At 38.0% G+C, this 27,877-nt stretch overlaps 1 protein-coding gene across 4 annotated transcripts in view; it reads right to left on the minus strand.

Moving 5' to 3' along the window:
- Positions 1-1,223: 1,223 nt before the first annotated feature.
- Positions 1,224-27,877, minus strand: part of ZNF184 (zinc finger protein 184) — a 36,005-nt gene continuing 9,351 nt past the window's right edge. For 3 of the 4 annotated variants that reach the window (XM_049885987.1, XM_049885994.1, XM_049885980.1), the window contains 3 exons: positions 10,256-10,382; positions 9,795-9,893; positions 1,224-6,335 (listed from right to left, as the gene is read on the minus strand). In XM_049885987.1, the coding sequence (XP_049741944.1) occupies positions 4,363-6,335; positions 9,795-9,893; positions 10,256-10,382 (2,199 nt within the window). In that variant the 3' untranslated portion in view covers positions 1,224-4,362. The remainder of the gene's footprint in view (positions 6,336-9,794; positions 9,894-10,255; positions 10,383-27,877) is intronic. The other variant, XM_049886003.1, reaches the window with a different exon arrangement.

Below are 27,877 nucleotides of genomic sequence, written 5' to 3' on the forward strand. Positions count from 1 at the left end.
CCTGCAGGCACGGCTGAGAAGGGTGGTCAGGCTAATGTGGCCAAGGAGCTGAGAACTGTCCTGGTTGAAAGCTGTCCTGATTGACAAACTGCATCCTGTCTCCTGAGTTGTATCCTGTTTCTTCCAAGTTGATCCTAATCCTGAGTTGTAACCTGTTACTTCCCTAATAAACCACATAAATGTAGTATGGGGAGTTCTGTGTGGCCACCCTAACAAATTATCAAACCCGGCAATTGTCGTGAGGGGACGGCAGGTGTCAGAAATGGTGAAGAATTTGGAAAGTGGAGGTATGTCTCTCCTCTACCTCATGGGAATCAGCTTTGTGGTGATTCTAATTATTACGTGGAAATTTAAGCAGCCTCATACACTAGTTTAGTCTTCATATACTCAATCTTGGACACTGAAACATTCAAAGAAATTACACACAAAGGTATTAGAATTTTTTGTAAGTAGCAAAGAATTCCTTGTGTGGCTGTGGAAGCTAAAAACAAGATGGAGTCACTTACGCCACGCCCAGGAGAGCATGGCTGCTACCTGGTCTCACAGGGCAAACATTCAAGATAACAACCTAAACCTTAGCGATAATAACTAGCTTGTTTCTTTAAGTTTATGTGTGGATCTACATTTCAGACAAGCTGGTATCAGCAGGCACTCTTCAGACCTGCTGTTTGTCTTCTTAGCCAAATGCAATTCTGAGGAAGAAAGGATTTCAAGAGACATTTTGACGAATTTCCAAGTCGCACTGAAACCCTTGGACATCCCTGACTTTCTTTGTTCCTTGGACTATAAAAAGCCCATATTGTCTCATCGGAGGTGCAACACCCAGTCTCATGCTTTGTGTTGTTCAATTCACAAAATGTATGATTGGCTAATAAATTCCTAGCATTGTTTTAACTTTGTTTAGACTCTTAGAAGTTATTCAACATTTCCCTCATAAAGAATTGTCTGGCTTTATTGGTTATTTCTGAGATCTTTTTATTTCTGGGCAGATCTTGTTCAACAGATGTTAGACCTCTAACATAAACTGTCTGATTTCCTCTCCTATTTTTCTGAATTCATTATAACTTTAATAGCTATAACTTCTAATTATCCCTTTTAGATTTTAATTTTGCTCTACTCTTTCAGCATAAGTATTAAGGAATTAATGTTAGTGTTACACCAAGTTCCTATGTAACCTAGTGTTATTGATTCTATATTCAGAATTAAGAAAGAACAAACTAAATAAGAAATCGTTATAATAATTTCCTTTCAAACTCCCCTTAAAATAGAGGTAAAGAGGAGAAAAGATAAGTGCAGGAAAGCACATGGCTAAGGAACATGTCAGGTGATCAAGGACAAAACCTTATTTCACCATTGTGTATAATTAGATTGACATGTCTGAGCAAGAGCGGCAAGTGCAAGGCCCACCTGCTTTGGAAAACAGGAATGTGTTCTGGGTGGCTATTAGAGATGTTTTTGAGATACTCAAAAGGGAGATAGGAAAACCAGGATCATGTTAACTTCTGGAGCCTCACTACCTATCCCTTCTCCAGGACTGTATTATCTGGCTTGTATTAGCACATTTCTAGTCTAGGAAGATGAAGGCCTAGCAAGCAGAAGGCAACCATCAAAGTTAAGAGCTTTTTTGTAAATTTTTCAATGAAGAATTAAGTTACGTGGTGGTCACATATTCTTGGCGCTCTGGGTTTGATTGGAAAGCATGAGAGAAAATTAATAAAACAAAGTGGGATCTTTCAGGGTTAATTACAAGTGCCCACATAACTCAAATTCTATTCCTTCATATAGGCAAAAATCAGAGCGGCACAAGGACAAGAATCTTCCCATTCCAAATTGACTCTGGTGTTTTCCATTTTGGAATCTCCTTTGAAATAGGAAGACTCTTTGATTGGATACCAAAAGATCATTTCCTCATGCCATGGAGATGCTCAGATTCCAACCAAAGCTTATCCTATAACCTGAGATCCATTCTGTGCAATGGGATAACTGTAATTCTCATACAGTGACAGCCCAGAGGAATTATTAACATCAAGAAGACATTCCTTTATAGACATTTCAAATTACAACTGAAAATGGTTCTAAGATTTAAATGGTTATTCTGAATTCTGTTTTTTCTGTTCTTCACCATCTAGTAATGACAGTTAAAGAAGTAACAAAATTCTGATGCGGGTCACTAGCATTTATATAAGCAAAAAAGATGGCACTGATTTTTTTCACTTGTATAAATCTGCAGCACCTCCCTCCTCCAAACTTCTGTTTGTCGAAAAAGACTAGAAAAGCTCCTTTTACATAATAATCAATTTCCGTACTACCCTCTGTTTTCAGAGCTTTCCACACTCAAGTCTAGGCAGGGAAATTGTCAATTGCTGAGCTGATAATTAGACTGTATGTGGAGAAAATATAAGGGGCCTATTTACCTCTTTATGAAGAGTCCTTGGGTAGTGCAAAGGTTAAGCCCCGACTACTAGCCAAAAGGTTGGCCGTCTGAACCCATCTCTGAAGACAGGCCTGGCAACCTGCTTCCGAAAGGTCACAGCCTTGAAAACCCAATGGAGCACCTCTACCTGTGTACATGGGGTCGCCATGAGTCAGAATTGACTCAACGGCAACTAACAACAATCTCTTTACGATTAGACCTATAGTTGGTTCTGGCTCAAATGTTATCCTGACCAGGGCTGCTACAAATGGCCACGCAGGCTGTGGGCTGCACATCTCCAGGGATGTCATTCACAGTCATCTGCTATCAGGTAACCAAGGACAAGTAAGTGACATCACATTCTTTTACACTGCTATTTAATTTTGGAAACCCTGGTGGTGTAGTGGTTAAGAGCTACCACTGCCAACCAAAAGATCAGCAGTTTGAATCCACCACGCACTCCTTGGAAACTGTATGGGGCAGTTCTACTCTTTCCTATATGGTCACTATAAGTCGGAATCGACTCAACAGCAGTGGGTTATTTTGTTGTTTTTTTTTAAGTTTTGCAGTTTGGTGAGGAAGCAAATTGACTTTACCTCCCAGACCTTTCAAGAAGAATTCAATTTACAAAACAAGATTAAACTGTCAAAGGTACATTATGTGTAATCTGAGGCTTCAAAGAGCAGCCACAAGGGAAAGACAATAAAGGTGTGAATAATGAAGCCTAAGACAACTGTTCCCTCCAGGGTGCATATTAGGAGTTAAAAACAAAAATTCTGAACCCTGCGTCCCATCCTAGGCAAATTAAACTACAGTCTCTGGGCATAGGACCTTTGCAAGAGAATTTTATAAAGTTCCCCCAGATGATTCCAATATGTAACCAGGATTAAGCTGTAGAAGCTGATCACTGTAAAAAACTGTAGTTATGATAAATTCCTTGTTATGGACTGAATTGTGTCACCCAAAAAGACAAACGGTAGTTCTAACCCCTGAACCTGTAATTATGACCCTGTTTGGAAATAGAGGTTTTCTTTTGTGATGTTAAAGAGGTCATACCAAAGTAGGGTGGGTCCTAAACCTAATCACTTCTGAGTGTTATAAAAAGAGCAGAATAGACACATGCACACACACACATACACACACATGGGGAAGAGACCATGAAAATCCATCTACAAGCCAAGGAATCTCAAGAATTACCAGCAGCTACTAGAAGCTAAAAGAGACAAAGAAAGGCCTTCTATAGAAGAGAGAGAGAAAGAGAGAGCCTAGCTCTGCCAACAACCTGAATTCAGACTTCTGGCCTCCAAAACTGTGAGACAATAAATTCTTGATCTTTAAAGTCACTCACTTGTGGCATTTGTGTTATGAGAGCACTAGAAAACTAAGACACTTCTAGATGTTAAAACACACTAGAAGGAAAAATAATAGGAAACTTTAATACTCATAGCTATTATATGCTACTGAATTACTGAGAGTATTTTATAATTCTTTTTATTAGGAGTCAGTTACCTAAACAACTTAGGTGCATTAGAACAGGAGCATAATAGATCCCCAGTCTAGTTACTGAAGCACAAATGCCTTCTACCGGCAAAACATGCAAAAACACACACAGTCCAGATTCAACACAGCAAAATGCTGATATACAATAATCCTATTCAAGAATATACTGTGAATATACAAAATTAATATAAAACTCCAAAGTACCTTTAAAATCATCTACTCCAAATCCCTCATTTCACAGATGAGGAAACTGAAGTTTAAAATAGTTGAGTTTCCCAACATCACATAACTGGATTAGTTTAATCCAATGTACTTTTCATTCTATAATGTGATTGTGAAAACTTAAAATATTTTAAGCTGTTTCTCAATCCATTTTGATTCTTCAGCACTTAAGAAAAAGACGAGCTAGATTAAATGTATCCCCTTAACTTATGATGTTTCTAAAATAGTCATATGCCAGGATGAAGTCTCTGATGTTTGTTGAGAGCAGAACGGTATCTAAATGCTTTTCCACAATCATTACATCCAAAAGGCTTCTCTCCTGAATGAATTCTCTGATGCTGAATGAGGTACGTGCTCTGACTGAAAGTTTTCCTGCATTCATTACAGTTATAAGGTTTCTCTCCAGTATGAGTATTCTGATGTTCAGTCAGATGAGTGCTCCGACTAAAGGCTTTGTCACATTCATTGCACTTATAAGGCTTCTCTCCAGTGTGAATTTGTTGATGCTGAGTCAGATGTGAGCTCTGGCTGAAGGCCTTATCGCATTTATTACACTGATAGGGTTTTTCTTCTGTATGGGTTTTTTGATGTTGAGCAAGAGAAGAACAATGACGAAAGGCTTTACCACACTCAGCACACTCATAAGGCTTTGCTCCTGTATGAATTCTCTTATGTTGTGTAAGGTGTATGTTCTGGTTGAATGCTCTCCCACATTCATTACACTTGTAAGGTCTTTCTCCAGTATGTATTTTCCTATGCTGAATAAGGGATGAGCCGTAACTAAAAGTCTTCCCACATTCATGACACTGATAGGGTTTCTCTCCGGTGTGAATTCTCTCATGTTTAGCAAGAGACGAACTACGAATAAAGGCTTTTCCACATTCCTTACATTCATAGGCTTTCTCTTGGGTATGAGTCTTCTGGTGTTGATTAAGGTTTGAGAGGTAACTAAAAGCCTTTCCACATTCATTGCATTCAAAGGGCTTTTCTCTGGTGTGAATTCTCCGATGTTGAGTAAGGGATGAGCAGTAACTGAAGGCCTTCCCACATTCATTGCATTTGTAAGGTTTTTCTCCAGTATGAATTTTCAGATGTTGAGCAAGGGATGACCAGTAACTGAAGGATTTTCCACATTCAGCACAATCATAGGGTTTCTCCCCAGTATGCGTTTTCTGATGTTGAGTGAGGTTTGAGTGCTGACTGAAGGCTTTTCCACATTCATTGCATTCATAGGGTTTTTCACCAGTATGAATCATATGATGTCGGATAAATGTTGAGGGTCCATTGAAGGCCTTCCCACATTCATTACATTTATAGGTTTTCTCTCCAGTATGAATTTTTTGGTGTTGAGTAAGGTGTGTGCTCCTAGTGAAAGTTTTATCACATTCATCACATTTAAAAGGTTTTTCTCCTGTATGAATTTTCTGATGTTCCATAAAGTGGCCTCTCTGGCTAAACGCTTTTCCACACACATTACAAGTATATGGTTTCTCACCAGTATGAATTCTCTGATGCTGAACAAGATGGGTCCTCTGACTGAATGATTTCCCACATTCATCACATTTATAGGGCTTTTCTCCAGTGTGAATTCTTTGATGCTGAGTAAGAGATGGTGCCTCAATGAAGCCTTTTCCACACTGATCACATTTATATGGTTTATCTCCAGTATGAATTCTTTGATGGTTTATAAGGTTTTCACTCCGGCTGAAGGCTTTTTCACATTCATTACATTTGTAGGGTTTTTCTCCAGTATGTGTTCTCTGATGGCGAATAAGAGCTGAACAATAACTAAAAGCTTTCCCACATTCATTGCATTTACAAGATTTCTCTTTTTTAATTGGGTTTAAATTCTGTTTGATACCTGCTTTTTGTTCATTACATTTAGGAGGGCTCCCTTCTGAAGATATTTCTTGTGTTACAAAGTTTGAACTCATATTGATACTTTTCCCATAGTCATTATTTATAGGGCCTTTCTCCCAAGTGGGTATTATCTTTTCAGTGATTTTTATTTCCCTTGGCAGTGTCCGTTGGTTTGCCTGTTCCCTATCTAGACTACCTTCAGATTCACAAGTTTTTAAGAAGTTGGAACTCCCATGATCATCCCTTTTTACGTTTTCCACCATTGCTGCTGGAGATGGCTTTTCTTCAGAAATGTCTAGATCTGGGGCTGACCCACTATTTTCAGGCCTTGTCTCCCAGTCTGAAAGAAAAAGAAAATACCAGTATTCTCTGAAGAGAGAGAAAAAAAAAAAAAACTGCTATTATGGGAATGATCTAAAAATAGATCCCTCAGGAAATTCTGAGGGTATACAAAATACAGGCCTATTATCTGGAGAGGAAGTTGGAAAAAACTAAGAAAAATATTAAATAAAATATAAAAATGGCAGGAGAATGCCTAATTCAATTCTATAGATAATCTCTAAGAACTAGTAAGGGAACTCCATTTAAGGTATTAGTTAATTAAAAAGGTAATCATAGAAATGGCCAAGAGGAGATGCACATGAACTGAATCTAAACGAGGCATTCTGAACTGGGATTCGTTGGTAAGGAACAATAAAACAAAATTCCAAGAACCATGATTTAAAAACAGGACAAACTGGAATAGCTTGGCTAAGATCCCATGGTTTTTAAGCATAAAAGAATACTGGTAGAAACGGGAAAGTTGTAAATAGTAGAAGAAATAATTCAAGGGAAGGAAGATAGCAGGCTCAAGTCTAGGATTCTGAGGATTAGGAAAAGAAATGGAGGATTGGACTAGAGTAGTGCTTGCTGAGATTCCAAAAGCAGGTGATTAACCAGAAAGTCCAAATGCAGGATAAGAAATATCAGCTCAAAACAGAAACACAAAATAATAGTTGAAGCCATAGGAATGTATGTGAGAAGAGAGGAGAGGTAGAGGGACGATCCTTGAGGCTGTTTAGGGTAATGGGATGAATAAAATATATTAACAGCAAAAAGCAGTGTAACAGCAAACAAACACAAGATAAGAAAGGAAAATATACAACGAGAAGTACACTTGAGAAATGACAACTAAAAGAAGCAAGGTATTCAAATCTGGCAGTCTCAGTAAAGAATACAGGCTGTATTTAAAACAACATTTCTTTGGTTCCACTGGTAACAGATGGTACAGCAAACCCTAAGAACCCTGAGTCTCTCCATTGCTGCCAACCTGATCACTATCACTGCAAGCATAAGGCAGAGACCCAGAGCCGCATACCATCCTCCCCACACCTGGCATCATGGGTATTAGTGCAGGGAGTATAAGCACAAACAGCCTCATAACCACAGAACTTCCCCAACAGGGACAAAAAGATCAATGCAATCAGATTTTGGAAACAACCAAAAGGTTCCATAAAAGAAATGGGTATGTCTTCATCAACAGGAATGACACCAAGTAAGGCATGTTTGTATAGCTGATCATCAATAAGAATACCTCCTGGAAGTGTACTACAGTGAAGGAGATGGAGACCATGGCGACTGATGTTGTTAAAGAAGAAAAGTATGAAAGTGTCTTATCTTCAGCCCTGGTTGGAGTTCTAGTTGAAGGCAATAAATATGCAGCAGACTGACCGATGTTATCCACGTTGTTGGGTCTTCCATGCAATTACCAGCAGAATTACCAGAGTATCAGCAGTGAGGCAAAGAATGAAGGACTGGAGAACGCTCCAGAAGGCCAGACCAAACAAAACCATCCCTACTGCAGAAAGCAATTCCCACCTTATGAGATGCAAAGTCTACAGGCATTTACCACAGTATTCAGACATCCCTGTTTATGGAGAAGTAATCGAGGGTGCTGACAACCAGGCTGCAGAAGAAAAAGGTAAACAAGGTAGACTGATGGAACAGAGTATTTATCAGGGTTTATAGATCATGATTCTACAGGGACCGTATCACCAAGACAGTCTAGGGAGAATGACCATAAAGAGGAGAGAAAATGCTGACGACAAGGCCCAGGACAAGTGGCCACCTCAATGTAGGTAATGCCACACTTTAATTACCCATATAGATGCCTAGAAAACTGTAAACTATTTTTACAGACACAAAAGCAGCCAATCCACTAAAAAAAAAAAAAAAAAATTTTTTTTTTTTTTTAGCTAAGAATAAATCTTCTCCAAATGCTGAAGAGGGCAGAACCAAGGGCTGGCTTCCTAAGATTACCATCATCAGGTTAGTCATCCAACAAAAAAAGGGATCAGCAATAAAAATGTAAGAGCGGCATTGAATGCCTGAAGTGCTTTCCTTTTGCCCAGTGACTAGGTAACTGGAACTATCTAAACTACCTATTCAACATGGGAGTCTTATTATTTTTACCTAAATAATTTTTTTGGTAATGACTAAAACATTTTTTGAAAAACCTGGGTTTTTTCTATACACATTTAAACGTTTCAAAATTGTTTTCTATCTTGTCAAGCTGGGATTTTTCTAAAACTTAATTTTTAATTTGTAATAAAAACTTGACTTTATTTTCCCCAAAATTAACACTGTAAACACCAGTTAATAAAGCTGTATTACAAAAATAGCGTTTTCCAAACTCTGTTCCATAAACCATCTTCTAGGGGAAAAAATTTTAAAATATGATATGAAAAGAAAAAGGAATAAAGGAATCATGGTAAAAAAGAGAAAGAATGAGAGAGAAAGAAGTATGTTACATTTTTTTTAATGCCTATTAGAAATCAAATTCAGCATTTCCCAAAATTGGCCATAGCACACTCCTCCCTCCCCTCATCTTCATAAAAATAAGCCCCTTCTCCCCATATTGGGAGCCCTGGTGGCACAGTGGTTAAGCGCTCAGCTGCTAACCAAAAGGTTGATAGTTTGAACCCCCCAACCGCACTGCAAGAGAAAGATGTGGCAGTCTGCTTCCATTAAGAATACAGTCTTGGAAACTCTATGGGGCAGTTCTGCTCTGTCCTATAGGGTCGTTATGAGTCGGAATTGACTCGATGGCAACGGGTTTCTCCCTGTATTAACTCTGAAGAGGTACTCCTTAGGCTATAACTAGGTCTGTGCAATTTTCCAGAGTCAAATTCTTGAAGAGGTCTCTCTGGACAGTGTGGGGACTTAACGGTTTATAAAAAAGTTATTCATAACTTTCAAGGATAGTCTGAGGAGGTGATAGGCTTAGAATCTACACAGTGAGACTAAGAAGGGAATAGGTGATAAAAGAAATGAAGGCCACAGGTATAGAACTCATTTTTGCTAAGTTTGGTTGGAAAAACAAGAAAGGCTGGGTGGTGGCCAGAAAGGTGAATTGTGCTGAGTAAAGATATTTGGAAATACAGGTTTGAAGACACTAGGGATGGAGCCTGTAGATTGAAAAAAGAAAACTGAAAGGGCTGAAAAGTGAGGTAATAATTATGAGATCAAGGTACCAAAGGGTATGGAAAGAGATGGGAATCCAGAGTTCAGGTTGAAAGGTTGGCTTTAGGAAAAGGCAGGAAGGATACCTCCTCTGAAGGAGTATAAAAATAGAATATATATTGAGACAATTTGTGATATGAGAAACATAAGAGGGTCCAAAACAAATGGCTTCCCACTTCTCCACAGGAGACATTTTAAAGAGAAGCAAGCACATCCACATTTCAGGCAAAAGATCCTCCCTTTGACAGGCTGGCAGTTAGAGTTAAAGACGCTCATTTGCTGGGCTTCCATGACTTACCTCCAGAAGTACCTACTGGAACGCCTGGTTCCACTGTCCATGGCTCTGTCCCTTGTTCTAACTGAGAAATCACATCAGGTTTGGAAACCTGGAGTCCTGCTTATGGGGAAAAAAAGAAAAGAACTTGTCTGCAGTAAGGGAAAAGTACCATATCAAAATTCAGCCTCACCGCTTTGTCTTTAGAGGAGAGGGTATGTGGGACAAACCTGACGGGAGTAGATAGCTTATCAAGCTTAAATGTTACAAATTTCCACATGTGGTGGGTACATAGGTTGGGAACTGATCTCAGTCCAGAAAAATTATTAATCTGTTTGCTCCTCTACTTGTTAGTAGAATAGAAGCCTTTCCAAACCTTTTAAAATTTAGCAACCTCTGCTTCCCAAACCTAAAAGCAAAACTCACCTAAGCACAAGACAGAATCCCAGCCCTGCCACAGATATTAACATATAAGTCATCCTTACCTATAGAGACCAGGTGTGTATAATTTTCCAGTGTCACATCTCTGAACAGATCTCTCTGCACAGGATCCAGCCATTTCCATTCTTCCTGTGTAAAGTCCACAATGACATCCTTGAAGGTCACTGATCCCTGAAATATCAAATATATTTCTGCTTAGCCATAAAGCATTTGCCTGGGAAAGGGATAAAGTTAGCAATGACGGCAGAAGTAAGGACAGACTACAACAAACCCGAACCAAACTCGTTGCTGTCAAGTTGATTTTGATTCATAGCAACCCTAAGGGACAGAGTAGAACTGCTCCATACGGTTTCCAAGGAGCAGCTAGTGGATTCAAACTGTTGACCTGGTTGGCAGTAGAGCTCCAACCAGGACCCCCAAGGGTCACCAGGGCTCCCAAGGACAGGCTATAGGCTATTTGAAAAATGATTCTGACAATATTTTCTCCTTTGTAAAATAAATATAAAAACAGTACTTAATTCATACCGTTACTGTAAGAATTAAATAAGAGATGTTCAATGTGAAATGCTTCACTTAGGGTCTGGCACAGTCAGTGCTAGCCATTGTTGTTAATTATCATCTCTGTGTTCCAAGATATATCAAGTATTAATAGTATGTCTGCTATGATCAAGAGTATTTTTTTACTACCTACAATATGCAGTAACAGCCAAAAATTTTTTTAAAGAATTTGGGGTGGGGGGAATTTATTCGACCACATTTCAAAACATACCAAAAATAAATTATTTAAAAGAGTGGCCTAGTATAGAATAAAACTCAGTGAAACAAAATAGACTCTAGAAACAGACCCATGTTTATAAGAATTGGGTAAGATTAAGTCATAGGATTAAGCAACTTTCAAATAGGATAAACTAGATTAGTCAATAAATAATGTCATAACAAATGACTTTATTTGAGAAAAAAAAAATCCTTCACAGCACACACAAAAATTCCTGCTAGATTAAATTTTAAAGAAAAAGCACAGATAAAATAGTAGAGTAAAAGACAGGAATAGAGATTTATAAGCTTGAAATATAGAAACCAAAAACTAGAAGACAGAGAGAAACTGACAAATTTAACCACACGAGAATGTAAAACTTCTATAAGATGCTATAAACAAAATTAAAAGACAACATTCTGATATTCCACAACTAATTACAGAAAAGATGACCAACCCACACCAATAACAACAACAACAAAACCCTGTCAACAACCCAAATAGGCAATTTACCCTAGAAATGGTTAAACCATGAAAAGATGTTCTGCTTCATTAAAAATAAAAAAATAACAAACCAATTAGATGTCAGATTGGCTAACACTGCTGAAGTACTCAAGTGTACTGAGGTAGGAACAGAACCCTAATGCAATCTATTTGGTGTGTAATCTGACAGGATCTATCAAAACTTATACCATTCAATCCAATCTTATTTCTTCTAGGAATTTATTCTTCAAAAACCCTTCAGGGCACAAAGACATAAGTACAAGTGTCCCTGCAACACTTTGTGTGAAGAAAAAAAATTAAACAATTGCCCTTTAATAGCATAGTGCCTAAAGAATTTAGCATACGTTCATAGTAAAGTACTTTACATAGCCATTTTAAAAATGAGGTATCTCTTTTTGTACTGATTAGGAAATATGTATACAATTGTGATTGTTAAGGTTGTGTGTCAATTTGGCTGGGCCATGATTCTCAGTGGTTTGGCAGTTATGATGTAGTTTGGCAGCAGTATGATGATGTGATCACTTCTATGATGATATCTGATATAATGTGATCACCTCCATGATGGGATCTGCTGTGAGTAGCCAACCAGCCAAAAAGGAGTTTCCTTGGCCGTGTAGCCTGCATCAAATATGAATGGACTCTCTGGCAAGGCTGGCAGGCTTTTGCTTGCTCTGGATTCTGCAGCTGGCTCCTGTTTGTCTGTGTGACCATGAAAGAGGGAGGGACTGGAAAGCCTGCACCTGACTTCTCTGGAGTCTGCTTATGCACTTATCTTTTTCCAGATGATCCTCTCTTGTATTCTTTTTGTAATAATCTTTAGCCTGCTACCGAGTCCTATGCATCATTCCAGAAATCACTGAAGAGTAGTTATGAGTGCCTAGAAACATAATCCTAGAGTAAGGCTACAGCTGACCTGCACTAACAAAACTTGCAGTTCAAAAACAAACCTCAAAAGGATCAAGGAGTGGCTAAAAAAGGAATAACAAGAACTGGATTTACCCTCCTGAATGAAACTACCAAAAAATTTCAAACAAAATGTATGAAACAACACTTTCCAAGACACTAGACGAAAGGCAACAAAGAACAGTGACCTCTGAGAGTTGGGACACAAATGAGGTTTCAGCTTACTGCCTTGAGAGTTTCTAGGTAGTGGTGCAGGGGTAGAGAACATAGGAGGAACCCAGCAGACTCCCTGAATTAAAGAGAGAGATCTGAGAATTTGGGGAAACCAAAGCAACTAGGGTTCACAAGACAGAGTAATGGAGAAGAGAAGGCTGCACAAAGAGAGAAGCCAGGAGAACTGCAGAGGTTGCCTCTTGATTGTTCAGCAAAGTACCAATCAGTGTGTAGGTATGATCAAACTATCTCAGGTCAGGGAAAGAATCATCCAAAGGATTAGAGGGAACAGTACAGGCACTCAAAAAGAACTGGAAATACAGCCTGTTTGTATCAACCAGCCCGGGTAACTTCATAATTCATGAGGCATTAGGTAAAATATTCAAAATGGTCTTGCCTCAGTAGTGGGGAATAAATAGCCTTATGCTAAACACGGGTTTGGGTTCACCTTACAAGTTTTAAAAGTAAGATCTGAAAGGAACACAGTGTTTTCCAGTAAGTTAACTGCATCTCAGAGAGGGCTGAAGAATATATTACACGAATATAACAATATGTAGCACTCAATAAGGTAAAATTCACAATGTCTAGCATGCAATCAAAGATTACTGGGCATACAAAGAAGAAGTACAACGAACAACGAGGAGAAAAATCAATCAAAACCAACCTAGAACTGACAGAGATGCTAGAATTAGCAGACAAGAACATTAAAAGTTAATATTACTTCATTCTGTATGTTCAAAAAGTTAAGCAGAGACATGGAAGATATAAAGACCCCAATGGAACATCTAGAGCTGAAAGTGACGTTCTGAGATGAAAAATACACTGGGAAATATTAACAGCAGATTAGGTACTATAGAAGAGAGGATCAGTAATAGAAATAGAAATAGAAACTATCCAAAGTAAAACAGAAAAAAAAGGAGCATCAGGGAGCTATGGGATAACTTCAAGTGGCCGAATATATGTGCAACTGGAGTCCTTAAAATGAAAAAGAGGGCAGAACAATATCTGAAGAAACAATAGCTGATTATTTTCCAGATTTGATGAAAATTATAAACCCACAGAACCAAGCAGCTCAACAAACCACAAGCACAAGAAACACAAAAATATTCCAACGCACATATAATCAAATTGCACAAACTCAGTGATAAAGACACAATCTTACAAGCAGCCAGAAACAAACAAACAAAAAAAGGACATACAAAGATAAAGGAAAAAAGATTTTTAAATGACAGTAGTTTTTGTTGTTGCTGTTAGAAATAATGCAAGTAAGAAGACAACTCAGCAACATCACTACAGTACTTAAAGAAGAAAACTGTCAAACCAGAATTCAATTCCCGGTAAAGTATCTTTCAAAAATGAAGGTGAGATAAAGACTTTTCCAGACACACAAAAATGGAAAGAATTCATCACCAGCAGGCCTGCACTATAAGAAATGTTAAATGAAAGTCTTTTAGGCAGAAGGAAATGATAGCTGATAGATAGAAATATAAACCTACACCAAGGTTTCTCAACCACAACACTTACTGATATTTTGGATCAGATAATTCTTTTTAAATAACAGTGGAAGGTTGCCCTATGCATTATGGGCAGCATATCTGGCTTCAACTCATTAGATGCCAGTAGGACACCTACCCCTCACCCCAGTCATGACAATCAAAAATGTCTCCTGGAGGACAAAACTGCTTCCAACTTAGAACCACTGATATACACAAAGGAATGATGAACCTTGGAAATGGCAACTAAATGGATAAATATGTGCAATTTTTCTTATTATTTACATATGTTTGAAAGATAATTGACTGCTTAAACAAAAAATGATTAACATATGTATACGCTGTCATGGATTGAACTGTGTCCTCCCAAAATATGTGTCAACTAGATTAGGCCATGATTCCCAGTATGTGTGGTTGTCCTCTATTTTGTGATTGTAATTTATGTTAAAGAGGATTAGGGTGAGATTTTAACACCCTAAGTGTTAAACCTAACTACGGCCATATCCCTGATCCAATGTAAACAGTTTCCCTGGAATGTGGCCTGCACCACCTTTTATTTAACAAGAGATGAAAGGGAGGTGAGCCAGAGAAGTGGGGGGTGGGGGGTGGGGGGCCTCAAACCACCAAGAAAGCAGTGCAGGAAGCAGAGCGCATCATTTAAACCCAGGGCTCCTGCACAGAGCAGCTCCTTGTCCAGGGAAAGATTGATGAGAAGGACATTCCTCCAGAGCTGACAGAGAGAAAGCTTTCTTCTGGAGTTGATGCCCTCAATTTGGACTTCTAGCCTACTTTACCGTGAGGAAGTAAAGTTCTCTTTGTTAAAGCCATCCACTTGTGACATTTCTGTTTTAACAGCACTAGATAACTAAGACAAAGTAAGATATATGACAACAATAGCACAAAAACTAGGAGAGAAGAAAAGTATACTATTGTAAGGTTCTTATACTACTATTCAAGCAGTGGTATAGTATCACATGAAGGTAGATAGATAGCTGCCATAGAGTCTACTCTGACTCATGGTGATCTATGTACAATAAAACAAAATATTGCCTGGCCCAGCATCTACCTCATGATTGCTGACATGTGTGTCTATCAATGCAGCTATTGTGCCAATGTTTGGAAGTAAATCACTAAGCCTTTCTTCCTTGCCTGTCTTAGTCTGGAAGCTCTACTGAAACTTTTCCACCATTGGGGGGGGGCCCCCCGCAGGCATTTCAAATACTTGTGGCATAGCTTCCAGCATTACAGCAACACACAAGCCACCACAGTACGATAAACTGACAGACAGGTAGTGGCACTCGAAGGTATAGTTACACACTTTAGCGTACTTAAATATGTATACTAAAACCTTAAAGGAATAACTAAAATAACAGAACAAAGCTATTGCTAATAAGCCAACAAAGGAGATAAAAGGGGAAAAAAAAAATCTAAAAGAAGGTAGAAACAGAGGAAAAAGGGAACAAAGTACACATAGAAAACAAATAGCAAGATGACAGATTTAAACCAAACCACACCAGGAAAATCACATTAAATTTAAATGGTCTAAACACTACAATTAAAGGAAGATACCAGAAAAAGAAAATTTTTTTCTTTCTCACCAGGTTGGGTTTTTTAAAAAGGCAAAACCAAACTACATGTTGCCTATAAGTAATTCACTTTAAATCTAAAGACATGAGTTAAAAGAAAAAGGATGGAAAAAGATACACCATTCTAACACTAACCAAAGATCAAAGTAAAGTGTAGAACAAACAATAATACCAGGCTAAATATAAAGATCATTTCTAAATGATAAAGGGGTTAATTCATTAGGAGAACATAACAATCCTAAATGTTTATGTGCCTAATAACAGAGCTACAAAATACAATAAGAATCAACAGATCTGCAAAGAAAAATAGACAAATCCATAATTTTAGTCCAAGATTTCAATATCCCTCCCACAATAAATGAGAAAAACAAGTAGACTGAAAATCAATAAAGATGTGAAGACCTGAATAACACTATCAATCAAATTAACCTAACAGACATCTGTTGTAGAGAGAATAATGGTCCCTCAATGATGCCCATGTCCTAATTCCTTAAACCTATGAATATGTTACCTAACATGGCAAAAGGAACTTTGTAGATGTGATTACGTTAAGGGCCTTGAGATAGGAAGATTATCTTGATGTAATCAAGAGCCCTTATAAGAGGAAAGCAAAAGGTAAGAGCCAGAGTCAGAGTAGGAGATGTGAAGGTGAAAGTGGAGGTCAGAGTCAATGACAGAAAGATATGAGCATGCCATATTGCTGGCTTTGAAGATGGGAAAGAGAAAATGAAGCCAAGGAATACAGACAGCTGCTAGATGATGGGAAAGGCAAGGGAAGAGATTATCCGCTAGAAACTCCAGAAGGAATGCAGCCCTGCTGACTCATTTTAGATTGCTGACTTCTAAAACTGTTAAGACAGTAAATCTGTGTTATTTTCAGCCACTAAGCTTGTGGTGATTTATTACTGAATTAAGGGGAAACTAATATAACATCTACAGAACATTTCATCCAACATAGCAAAATATACATTCTTTTCAAGTGCTCAATGGTCATTTACCAAGATAGACCATATTCTGGGCCACTGAACAAGTGTCAGTAAATTTAAAAGGATTCAAGTCATACAAAGTATCTTCTCTGACAATGGAATTCAGTTAGTAGAGTAAGTCCTTGACTTAAGATGTATTCAAGTTATGAACAACTGCACTTACGAACTTTTTTTTTTAACATCTTATTATCAGTGATATTTACTACATACAATGTTGCAGCATGTAATTTGCTGATGTTGTCATTTTCAGATGTTCACACCCAGATGTTCGATTTTATGATTTACTGTTCAGAACACTCCTACATAGCAGGCTACGGTCTGCCCAGTCTACGATGAAGTCAGTGTTGGGAGTTGTAACTGCCAGAAGGTTACGGAGTGTTCAGCTCCAAAGACATATAACAACTGAACTACGCACACACCCGACAGCCATTACTTCCTGGACTTCAATGTTAGGACCAACTTCACTGTAGACCAGGCTTATAAAACCACTCACTGCAGTCAGTTGATTCTGACTCTTAACAACCTTACAGGGCAGACCAGAATTGCCCCATAGGGTTTCCAAGGTTGTAAATCTTTACAGAAGCAGACTGCCACACCTTTCTTTTGTGGAGCCGCTGGTGGTTTTTTGTTTTTTTAATTTTTATTGTGGTTTAAGTGAAAGTTTACAAATCCAGTCAGTCTCTCATACAAAAATTTACATAAACCTTACTATATACTCCTAATTGTTCTCCCCCTAATGAGACAGCACACTCCTTCCCTCCACTCTCTATTACCGTGTTCATTAGGCCAGCTTCTGACCCCCTCTGCTCTCTCATCTCCCCTGCAGACAGAAGGTGCCAACATAGTCTCATATGTCTACTTGATCAAAGAAACTCATTCTTCACCAGTATCATTTTCTATCCCATAGTACAGTCCGATCCCTGTCTGAAGAGTTGGCTTTGGGAATGTCTCCTGTCTTGGGCTAACAGAAGGTCTGGGGACCATGACCTCCAGGATCCTTCTAGTCTCAGTCAGACCATTAAGTCTGGTCTCTTTACAAGAATTTGCAGTGTGCATCTCACTGCTCTCCTGCTCCCTCAGAGGTTCTCTGTTGTGTTCCCTGTCAGGGCAGTCATGGGTTGTAGCCGGGCACCATCTAGTTCTTCTGGTCTCAGGCTGATGTAGTTTCTGGTTTATGTGGCCCCTTCTGTCTCTTGGGCTCATAATTACCTTGTATCCTTGGTGTTCTTCATTCTCCTTTGATCCAGGTAGCTTGAGACCAATTGATGCATCTTAGATGGCCAATTGCTAGGGTTTAAGACCCCAGACGCCACTCTCCAAAGTGGGATACAGAATGTTTTCTTAATAGATTTTATTATGCCAATTGACTTATATGTCCCCTGAAACCATGGTCCCCAAACCTCTGCCCCCGCTATGCTGGCCTTCAAAGCATTCAATTTATTCAGGCAACATCTTTGCTTTTGGTTTAGTCCAGTTGTGCTGACCTCGCCTATATTGTGTGCTGTCTTTGCCTTCACCTAGAGTAGTTCTTATCTACTATCTAATTAGTGAATACCCTTCTCCCACCCTACCTCCCTCCCCCCTGCTACTAACCATCAATGAATATTTTCTTCCCTGTATAAACTATTTCTCCAGTTTTTATAACAGTGGTCTTATATAATATTTGTCCTTTTGCAACTGACCAATTCCACTCAGCATAATGCCTTCCAGATTTCTCCATGTTATGAAAAGTTTCACATATTCATCATTGTTGTTCATAGATGTGTAGTATTCCACTGCATTAATGTACCATAATTTATTTATCCATTTATCCATTGCTGGACACCTTGGTTGCTTCCATCTTTTTGCTATTGTAAACAGTGCTTCAATAAACATGGGTGTGCACATATCTGTTCGTGTAAAGGCTCTTATTTCTCTAGAATATATTCCAAGGAGTGGGACTGCTGGATCATATGATAGTTTTATTTCCAGCTTTTTAAGGAAGAGCCCAAATCGATTTCCAAAGGAGCTGTACCATTTTACATCCCCACCAGCAGTGTATAAGTATTCCAATCTCTCCACAGTCTCTCCAACATTTATTCTTTTGTTTTTTGGATTAATGCCAGCCTTGCTGGAGTGAGATGAAATCTCATTGTAGTCTTGATTTGCATTTCTCTAAAAAAAAAAAAATTTTCTTTTTTAATGGCTAATGATCATGAGCATTTCCTCATGTTCTGTTAGCTACCTGAATGTCTTCTTTAGTGAAGTGTCTATTCATATCTTTTGCCCATTTTTTAATTGGGTTGTCTTTTTCTAGTTGAGTTTTTGCAGTATCATGTAGATTTTAGAGATCAGGCGCTGATCAGAAACATCATAGCTAAAAACTTTTTCCCAGTCTGTAGGTAATCTTTTTACTCTTTTGGTGAAGTCTTTGGATGAGCATACTAGAATCTTTGGACGAGCATAGGTACTTGATTTTTAGGAGCTCCCAGTTATCTAGTTTCTCTTCTGCATTGTTAGTAATATTTTCGTATGGTGTTTATGCCATGTATTAGGGCTCCTAGCATGGTCCCTATTTTTTCTACCGTGATCTTTATTGTTTTAGATTTTATATTTAGCTCTTTGAGCCATTCTGATTCAGTTTTTGGGCATGGTGTGAGGTATGGGTCTTGTCTCCTTTTTTTGCAGATGGATATCCAGTTATGCAAGCAACATTTGTTAAACAGACTATCTTTTCCCCATTTAACTGACTGTGGGCCTTTGTAAAATATCAGCTGCTTGTATGTGGATGGATTTATGTCTAGATTCTCAATTCTGTTCCATTGGTCTATGTATCTGTTGTTGTACCAGTACCAGGCTGCTTTGACTGCTGTGGTAGTATAATAGGTTCTAAAATCAGGTAGAGTGAGGCCTCCCACTTTGTTCTTCTTTTTCAGTAATGTTTTACTTATCTGGAGCTTCTTTCCCTTCCATATGAAGTTGGTGATTTGATTTCCATCTCATTAAAAAATGTCATTGGAATTTGAATCAGAATTGCATCCTATCTATATATCGCTTTTGGTAGAATAGACATTTTTACAATGTTAAGTCTTCCTATCCATGAGCAACGTATGTTTTCCACTTATGTAGATCTCTTTTGGTTTCTTGCAATAGTGTCTTGTAGTTTTCTTTGTTATTGGTCTTTTACATCTCCAGTAAGATTATTCCTAAGTATTTTATCTTCTTGGGGGCTATTGTAAATGGTATTGATTTGGTGATTTCCTCCTCAATGTTCTTTTTGTTGGTGTAGATGAATCCAACTGATTTTTGTATGTTTATCTTGTATCTTGATATTCTGCTGAACTCTTCTATTAGTTTCAGTAGTTTTATTGAGGATTCTTTAGGGTTTTCTGTGTATAAGATCATGTTATCTGCAAATAGAGACACTTTTACTTCTTCCTTACCAGTCCGGATGCTGTTTATTTCTTTATCTAGCCTAATTGCTCTGGCTAGGTCCTCCAGCACAATGTTGAATAAGAGTGGTGATAAAGGGCATCCTTGTCTGGTTCCCGATCTCAAGGGGAATGCTTTCAGACTCTCTCCATTTAGGATCATGTTGGCGGTTGGCTTTGTATAAAAGCCCTTTACTTTATTGAGGAATTTTCCTTCTATTCCTATTTTGCTGAGGGTTTTTTTTTTTTTTTATCATGAATGGGTGTTGAACTTTGTCAGAAGTCTTTTCTGCATCAATTGATAAAATCATGTGGTTCTTGTCTTTTTATTTATATGATGGATTACATTGATTGTTTTTCTAATGTTGAATCATTCCTGCATACCTGGTATGAATCCCACTTGGTCATGGTTTGGTCACGGTGAATTATTTTTTTGATAAGCTGTTGAATTCTATTGGCTAGAATTTTGATGAGGATTTTTGCATCTAAGTTCATGAGGGCTTTGGTCTGTAATTTTCTTTTTTTGTGGAGTCTTTACCTGGTTTTGGTATCAGGGTTATGCTTGCTTCATAGAATCGGTTTGGGAGTATTCTGTCCTTTTCTATGTTCTGAAATATGTTTAGTAGTAGTGGTGTTAACTCTTCTCTGAAAGCTTAGTAGAACTCTGCAGTGAAGCCATCTGGGCCAGGGCTTTTTTTTGTTGGGAGTGATTTGATTACCTTTTCAATCTCTTCTTTTGTTATGGGTCTATTTAGTTCTTCTACCTCTCTTTGTATTAGTTCAGGCAGGTAGTGTGTTTCTAGGAACTCATCCATTTCTTCTAGGTTTTCAAATTTGTTAGAGTACAATTTTTCATAGTAATCTGATATGATTCTTTTAATTTCAGTTGGGTCTGTTGTAACATCACCCACCTCATTTCTTATTCGGGTTATTTGCTTCCTCTCCTGTTTTTGTCCATTTGGCCAATGGTTTTTTTTTTTTTTTTTAATCAATTTTGTTATTTTTGTCAAAGAACCAGCTTTTGGTCTTGTTAACTCTTTCAACTGTTTTTCTGTTTTCTATTTCATTTAATTCTGCTCTAATTTTTATTATTTGCTTTCTTCTGGTGCCTGAGGGTTTCTTTTGTTGCTCTCTTTCTATTTGTTCAAGTTGTAGAGATAATTCTTTGATTTTGGCCCTTTCTTCTTTTTGGATGTGTGCATTTATTGATACAAATTGACCTCTGAGCACTGCTTTCACTGTGTTCCAAAGGTTCTGATAGGAAGCATTTTCATTCTCATTGGATTCTCTGAATTTCTTTATTCCATCCTTAATGTCTTCTATAACCTAGACTTTTTTGAGCAGGGTATTGTTCAGTTTCCAAGTGTTTGATTTCTTTTCCCTGCCTTTTCTGTTACTGATTTATACTTTTATGGCCTTACAGTCAGAGAACATGCTTTGTAATATTTCAATGTTGTGGATTCAGCTAAGGCTTGCTTTATGACATTATATGTGGTCTATTCTAGAAAATGTTCCATGTGCACTAGAAAAAGTATACTTGGCTCTTTTTGGGTGGAGTGTTCTGTATATGTCTATGAGGTCAAGTTGGTTGATTGTGGCATTTAGATCTTCTGTGTCTTTATTGAGCTCCTTTCTGCATGTCCTGTCCTTCACCAAAAGTAGTGTGTTGAAATACACTACTATAACTGTGGAACTGTCTATCTCGCTTTTCAATGCTGTTAGAGTTTTTTTTTTTTTTAATGTATCTTGCAGCCCTGTCATTGGGTGCATAAATATTTAATATGGTTATATCCTCCTGGTATACTGTCCCTTTAACCATTATATAGTGACCTCTCTTGTCCTTTGTGGCATATTTAACTTTAAACTCTATTTTGTTGGAAATTAATACTGCCACTCCTGCTCTTTTTTGATTGTTGTTTGCTTCATATATTTTCTGCCATCCTTTGAGTTTTAGTTTGTTTGTGTCTCTAAGGTGTGTCTCTTGTAGGCAGCATATAGATGAATCATTTTTTTTTTTTAAATCCATTCTGCCACTCTGTCTCTTTATGGGTGCATTTAGTCCATTTACATTCAGCATAGTTTGGTATGAATTTAGTGTTGTCATTTTGATGTCTTTTTTTTGTGTGTTGTTGACAGTTTTTTTCTTATTTAATATTTTGTCCTGAGTAGTTTATATATTGTCTTTTCCTCTTAGTCATTGCTGTTGAATTTCTTTGAATCTCTATTTTTTTCCTGTATCTTATTTTGATGAGTAGGATAGTTAGTCTCCTTTATTTTCTAAGTTTAAACCTAACTTTTATTTATTTATATTGCTTTGTCTCCCTCTCCATATGAAAGATCTATGACTACATTTCTTAGTTCGCCTTTATTGTTTTAATGTTGTCTTCTTTTGCATAATAACATCGCTGTTTCCCTGTTTTGAGCATTTTTTTTTATAGTGATTTATTTTTGTGATTTCTCTGGGTTGACCTCTGATTGCTCTACCCTGTGTTCTAGTCTTGGACTGATACCTGATATTATTGATCTTCTAACCAAAGAACCTCCTTTAGTATTTCTTGTAGTTTTGGCTTGTTTTTTACGAATTCTCTAAACTTCTGTTAATCTGGAAATATCCTAATTTCACCTTCATATTTGACAGACAGTTTTGCTGGATATATGATTCTTGGTTGGCAATTTTTTCCCTCTAGTGCTTTATGTAAGTCATCCCCTTGCCTTCTTGCCTGCATGGTTTCTGCCGAGTAGTCCAAGTTTATTCTTATTGACTCTCGTTTGTAGGTGACTTTTTGTTTATCCCTAGCTGCTCTTACAATTCTCTCTTTATCTTTGGTTTTGGCAAGTTTGATTATAATATGTCTTGGTGACTTTTTTTTAACATCTACCTTATGTGGAGTTCAATGAGCATCTTCTATAGGTATCTTCTTATCTTTCACAATATCAGGGAAGTTTTTTGCCAACAAATCTTCAACAATTCTCTCTGTATTTTCTCTTGTCCCTCCCTGTTCTGGTACTCCAATCACTCATAGGTTATTTCTCTTGATAGAGTCCCACATGATTCTTAGGGTTTCTTCATTTTTTTTAATTCTTTTATCTGATTTTTCTTCAAATATATTGGTGCCAAGTGCTTTATCTTCAAGTTCACCAATTCTGCCTTCCACCTGCTCAATTCTGCTCCTCTGACTTTCTACTGAGTTGCCTAACTCTGTAATTTTATTGTTCATCTTCTGAATTTCTGATTGCTGTCTATGGATTCTTGCAGCTTATTAAATTTTTCCTTATGTTCTTGAATAACCTTTTTAATTTCTTCAACTACTTTATCTGTGTGTTCCTTGGCTTGTTTTGCATATTGCCTGGTCTCCTTCCTAATCTCGTTCCTGATGTCTTGAAGAGTTCTATATATTAATCTTTTAAATTCTAGGAAGGCACCTTCATCCAGAAGATCCACTGAGTCTTTGTTTTGAGAGCTTATTGAGGCTATAATGGTGTTTCTTTATGTGACTTGATATTGACTGTTGTCTCCAAGCCATCTATTAGTTATTGCATTAGTTTATTTTATGTTTGCTTACTGTATCCTAGCTTATTGCTTTGTTTTGTTTTGATATGTCCAAACGAGTTGCTTGAGTGAGCTAGCTTGATTATTTTTGCCTTTGAAGCTTTGACGTCCTCTGACCAGAAGGTTAGAGCTGTTATCAGGTATATCAGTCTAGGACTCCATTCACTTTTCTTGTATGAATTCAGTTCAGGTGTCCAGGTAGCTTATCATCAAATGTGTGCTACAGGTTCTGTCCTACAGTCTTAGAGGGGCAGGGGTGATTGGTGTAGGTACTGGTACCTGGTTGCAGGGGGTCACACTCTGAACAAGGCAGGGGGCTTACAACCATCCTCCGAGCACCTGTGGGGAAAGCATGTCCCTGTTTCCTAGAGCGTACAGGTGGGTGGGTTCTGTAGGTGGATCATGGGCACCCAATGCTTTTGGTTGTAAGGATTGGGAGGTACCAGTTATCCCTGGACCCCTGTCATGGATGGCTGCATGACCTGAGTGAAGCCAACAGTCCTTAGCCCCCTGATGTGGGTAGGTGACAACCCTGTTTAATAGGCAAAAAAAAAGGCAAAAAGGTATCAAATATCAAATACCCACCTCTTCACCGCACAGCTGAAACAGCTGCAGTCTGCCAACAAGGGCCTATTCTCCTGAAATAGGTCCACACAGGTCCATGCAGGGGGGAAAGGTATTCAAAGTCCACGTACCATTTATGGCTGGAGAGGAGCCGCTTCTGTCCTGAGCTCCCCTGGTTAGTGGAGCTGGCAAATTATCTTTTCCCCCAACTGTGAATTTATTCCTACTCCAAGGCCAGGAGGATGGCTCCAGGTGCTCAACAAGGCCTATCTCAGGCACAGGGAAATGAACAGCCACTGAAGCCAGCTTTGGGGCTGGGGACGCAGTGAAATATACGCAAATACTTAGCTTTTGCTGAGAGCGCCGTTCTTCTCTGGTTCCGGAGGTGTGAGTAGGCTGTGCAGCTGACTGCTTCTTCCTGAGGAAACTGCAGCCAAACACTACTACCAGCCCACCACAGCCGCTCCCAGGAATGGTGCCTGAGGGATCCCGGTGATTCAGGTCCAGCAACTCCTCTCTGCTTCTGAACCGTCTCTCCCTCCCCCTGCTGCTCAGTCTTTTTTCTAACTTTGCCTTTGATGTTCAGGGCTCCTGGCTTGTCGTAAAAATAATCACTTCACTTATTTTTTTGGGTCTTTGTTGTAAGAGGGATCGCAGGAACCTTCTGGCTATTCTGCCATCTTGGCCCCGCCCTCACGGGGTTTTTGAACCACTGACCTTTAGGTTAGCCATGAAGCACTTTAACCACTGCACCAGCAAGGCTCTAGTAGGCCAGGCCTACAAAAAAAAGCAGCATCTTATTCAGTGTTCTTTTCCATAAGAAATGCCAGTTGTTAATTTGAAGGCAAGCTGTTCAAGTCTCCCTAATTGTAACACCTGCACTGCTTATACTCCAAACAGTATGTCTAGCAAAAGAAGTCATGCCACTGAAAGTTCCAATCCAAAAAAGGTGAGGAAGACTCTAGACATGAATATAAATATGAAGAGCACTAACGCCTCTGATAATGGAAAGTCAGCAAAAACACCACGTGAGTAAAGACGGTCTCATTTGACTGCTTTGACAATCATTAAGGATTAAAATAGGATTCTGGAGGCAGTTAAAGGCACAACTGGTATAAAACCAACAACTTTAACAAAGAAAAGGTAAGGGCCAATCCATGAAATGGAGAAGCTGTTGATGATTTGGTAAAAGACTAAATCCAGAGGAGGGTTGCTATGAGTTCACTGACGATTCAAATGAAACCACACAGCCTTTTCGAAAACCTGAAGGAACAGCAAGGCTACCGTGAGTACTCTAATGCCAGCAAGAGCTGGTTTCATCGCTTCAAAAGCAGATTTGGCTTACATAACATGCATGTAACTGGAGAAGCAGGAAGTGCCAATGCGGAACAGCTCATAGATCACAAAGAAGGGGAATTGACAGATCAGGGCTTAATGGATTTTGAAGAGGAAAGTAATGCTGAAGAAGAGAGAAATAATGAGGAAGAGAAAGAGAGAAGTTGTCAAAAAATTTTACAGTGAAAGGATTAGCTGAAGTTTTTTCTAAACTAAATCAGGGACTTCAGTTGCTTGAAAACACAGACCCAAATGGTGATCACGTTAATAGTCAATAGGCAGATTTGGAAAGCAGTGAATTGTTACCAAGAAATACATGAACAAAAAAGGAAAGAAACATACAGATAACTCTCACTAATTTTCTGACTAAAGATGCCATCCCATTCCCCAGGATGATCTAGGTGACCCAGAACCTTCCAAAAGTGGAGTTATTACTGCAACTGACAAAATGCCAATGCTGTCCAACTCTTTTTCATCATTAAATTTTTTATGATTTGTGTATTTTTTTATGTATGTATGTATTAAAATATATCTGTGAGTTTATATGTAATGCTTCCAACCCCCAAAGACAATTAAAGATCAGATTTACAAAGACAGTGATAATAAAAGGCAATAATAATGAAAACTAAAAAAAAAAAAAAATATATGAGGGATTGAATTTACGTTGGAGCTGACTTAGGACAGAGGCGCTGGAACGGAACCCCATCATAAGTCAGTGACCACCTGTAATTCGTATCAGAAAGATCTGGAATATTACCAAGTATTTAGAAACTAGATAACACACTTCTAAATAACCCATGAGTCAAAAAAGAAATCAAAAGAGAAATTAGAAAGTATTTTGACCTAAGTGAAAATGAATACAAAACATTTTATGGGATGCCATCAAAGCTGTACTTAAGAAGAAATTCATAGCACTAAATAACTCTATTAGAAAAGAAGAGTTTCAAATCAGTGATTTCAGCTTCCACCTACGAAACTAAAAGAACAAATTAAATCCAAAGTAAGATGAAAGGAAATAATACAGGGCAGAAATCAGTGAGCTAGAAAACAAAAAACAGTAGAGAAAATCAATGAAACCAAAATCTGTGATAAACTTCTAGACAGATGGCCAGGAAAAGAGAAGACACAAATTACCAATATCAAGAAAGAAAGAAACTCTATAGATTCTACAGACATTGAAAGTACAAAAAGGGACTGTTATGAATAACATTATGGCAATCAATATGACAAACAAAATGGACCAATTTCTTAAAGGACATAAAGTAACCAGCCCACCCAAAAACAAAAAATAATAATAACCTGAAATGTCAGAAATCAATTTTAAAAATTGAATTTGTAATTAAAAACCTAACAAAAAGTTCAGGCCCTAGAGCTTTACCAGTCCACTCTACCAAGCATATAAGGAAGAAATAATGCCAAATCTACTCAACTTTTCCAGAACACTGAAGAGCAAATAATACTTCCAAACTCATTCAATGAGGCCAGCATTACCTTGATACCAAAACCAAAGGCATCGTAAAAAAAAAAAGAAACCAAAAAAGCACAATACAGTTGCTTTTGAGTTGATTCCAACTCATGGAGATGCAGTATGTTTCAAAGTAGAACTGGGCTCCACAGGGTTTTCAATGGCTGTGATTTTTCAAAGTAGATTGCCACGACTTTCTTTCCAGGTGCCTCTGGGTGGATTTGAACCGCCAACCTTTTGGTTAGTAGATGAGCACTTAACCATTTGCACCACTCAGGGACCCATACGAAAAGAAAACTACAGACTAATATTACTCATGAACCGAGATGTAAAACTCTAATAAAAATTTTACCAAATCAAATCCAACAATATGTGAAAAGGGTAACACATCCTGACTAAGTGGAGTTTATCTCAGGAATACAAGGTTGGTTCAATATTTAAAAACCAATCCATGCATTGCTTAAGTGGTGAAAAATTAATAACAACATATCAATATTGGTTCTTCAATCATAACAAGTATACCACACTAATGCAAGATGTTAATAACAGGAGAAACAATGTGCACAGGGGAGCAAGGGTGTATGGGAATTCTCAATACCTTCTGTACGAGTTTTCTCTAAACCTAAAACTGCTCTAAAAAATAAAGTGTATTTAATAATGATAAAAAACAACAGTGAAGTCACAAAACATCTCACAACATGGATGAATCTGGAGGACATTATGCTGAGCGAAATAAGCTAATCACAAAAGGACAGATATTGTATGAGACTGCTCTTACAAAAAGTCATGAAAAGATTTACACACAGAAAGAAACATTATTTGATGGTTACCAGGGATTTTTCTTTTTTTTTTTACCAGGGATGGGAGGGGGAGCGAGGGAGAACTAGATAATAAAAAATACAT

This window comes from Elephas maximus, chromosome 1 (assembly GCF_024166365.1).
Source record: "Elephas maximus indicus isolate mEleMax1 chromosome 1, mEleMax1 primary haplotype, whole genome shotgun sequence".
NCBI lineage: Eukaryota > Metazoa > Chordata > Mammalia > Proboscidea > Elephantidae > Elephas > Elephas maximus.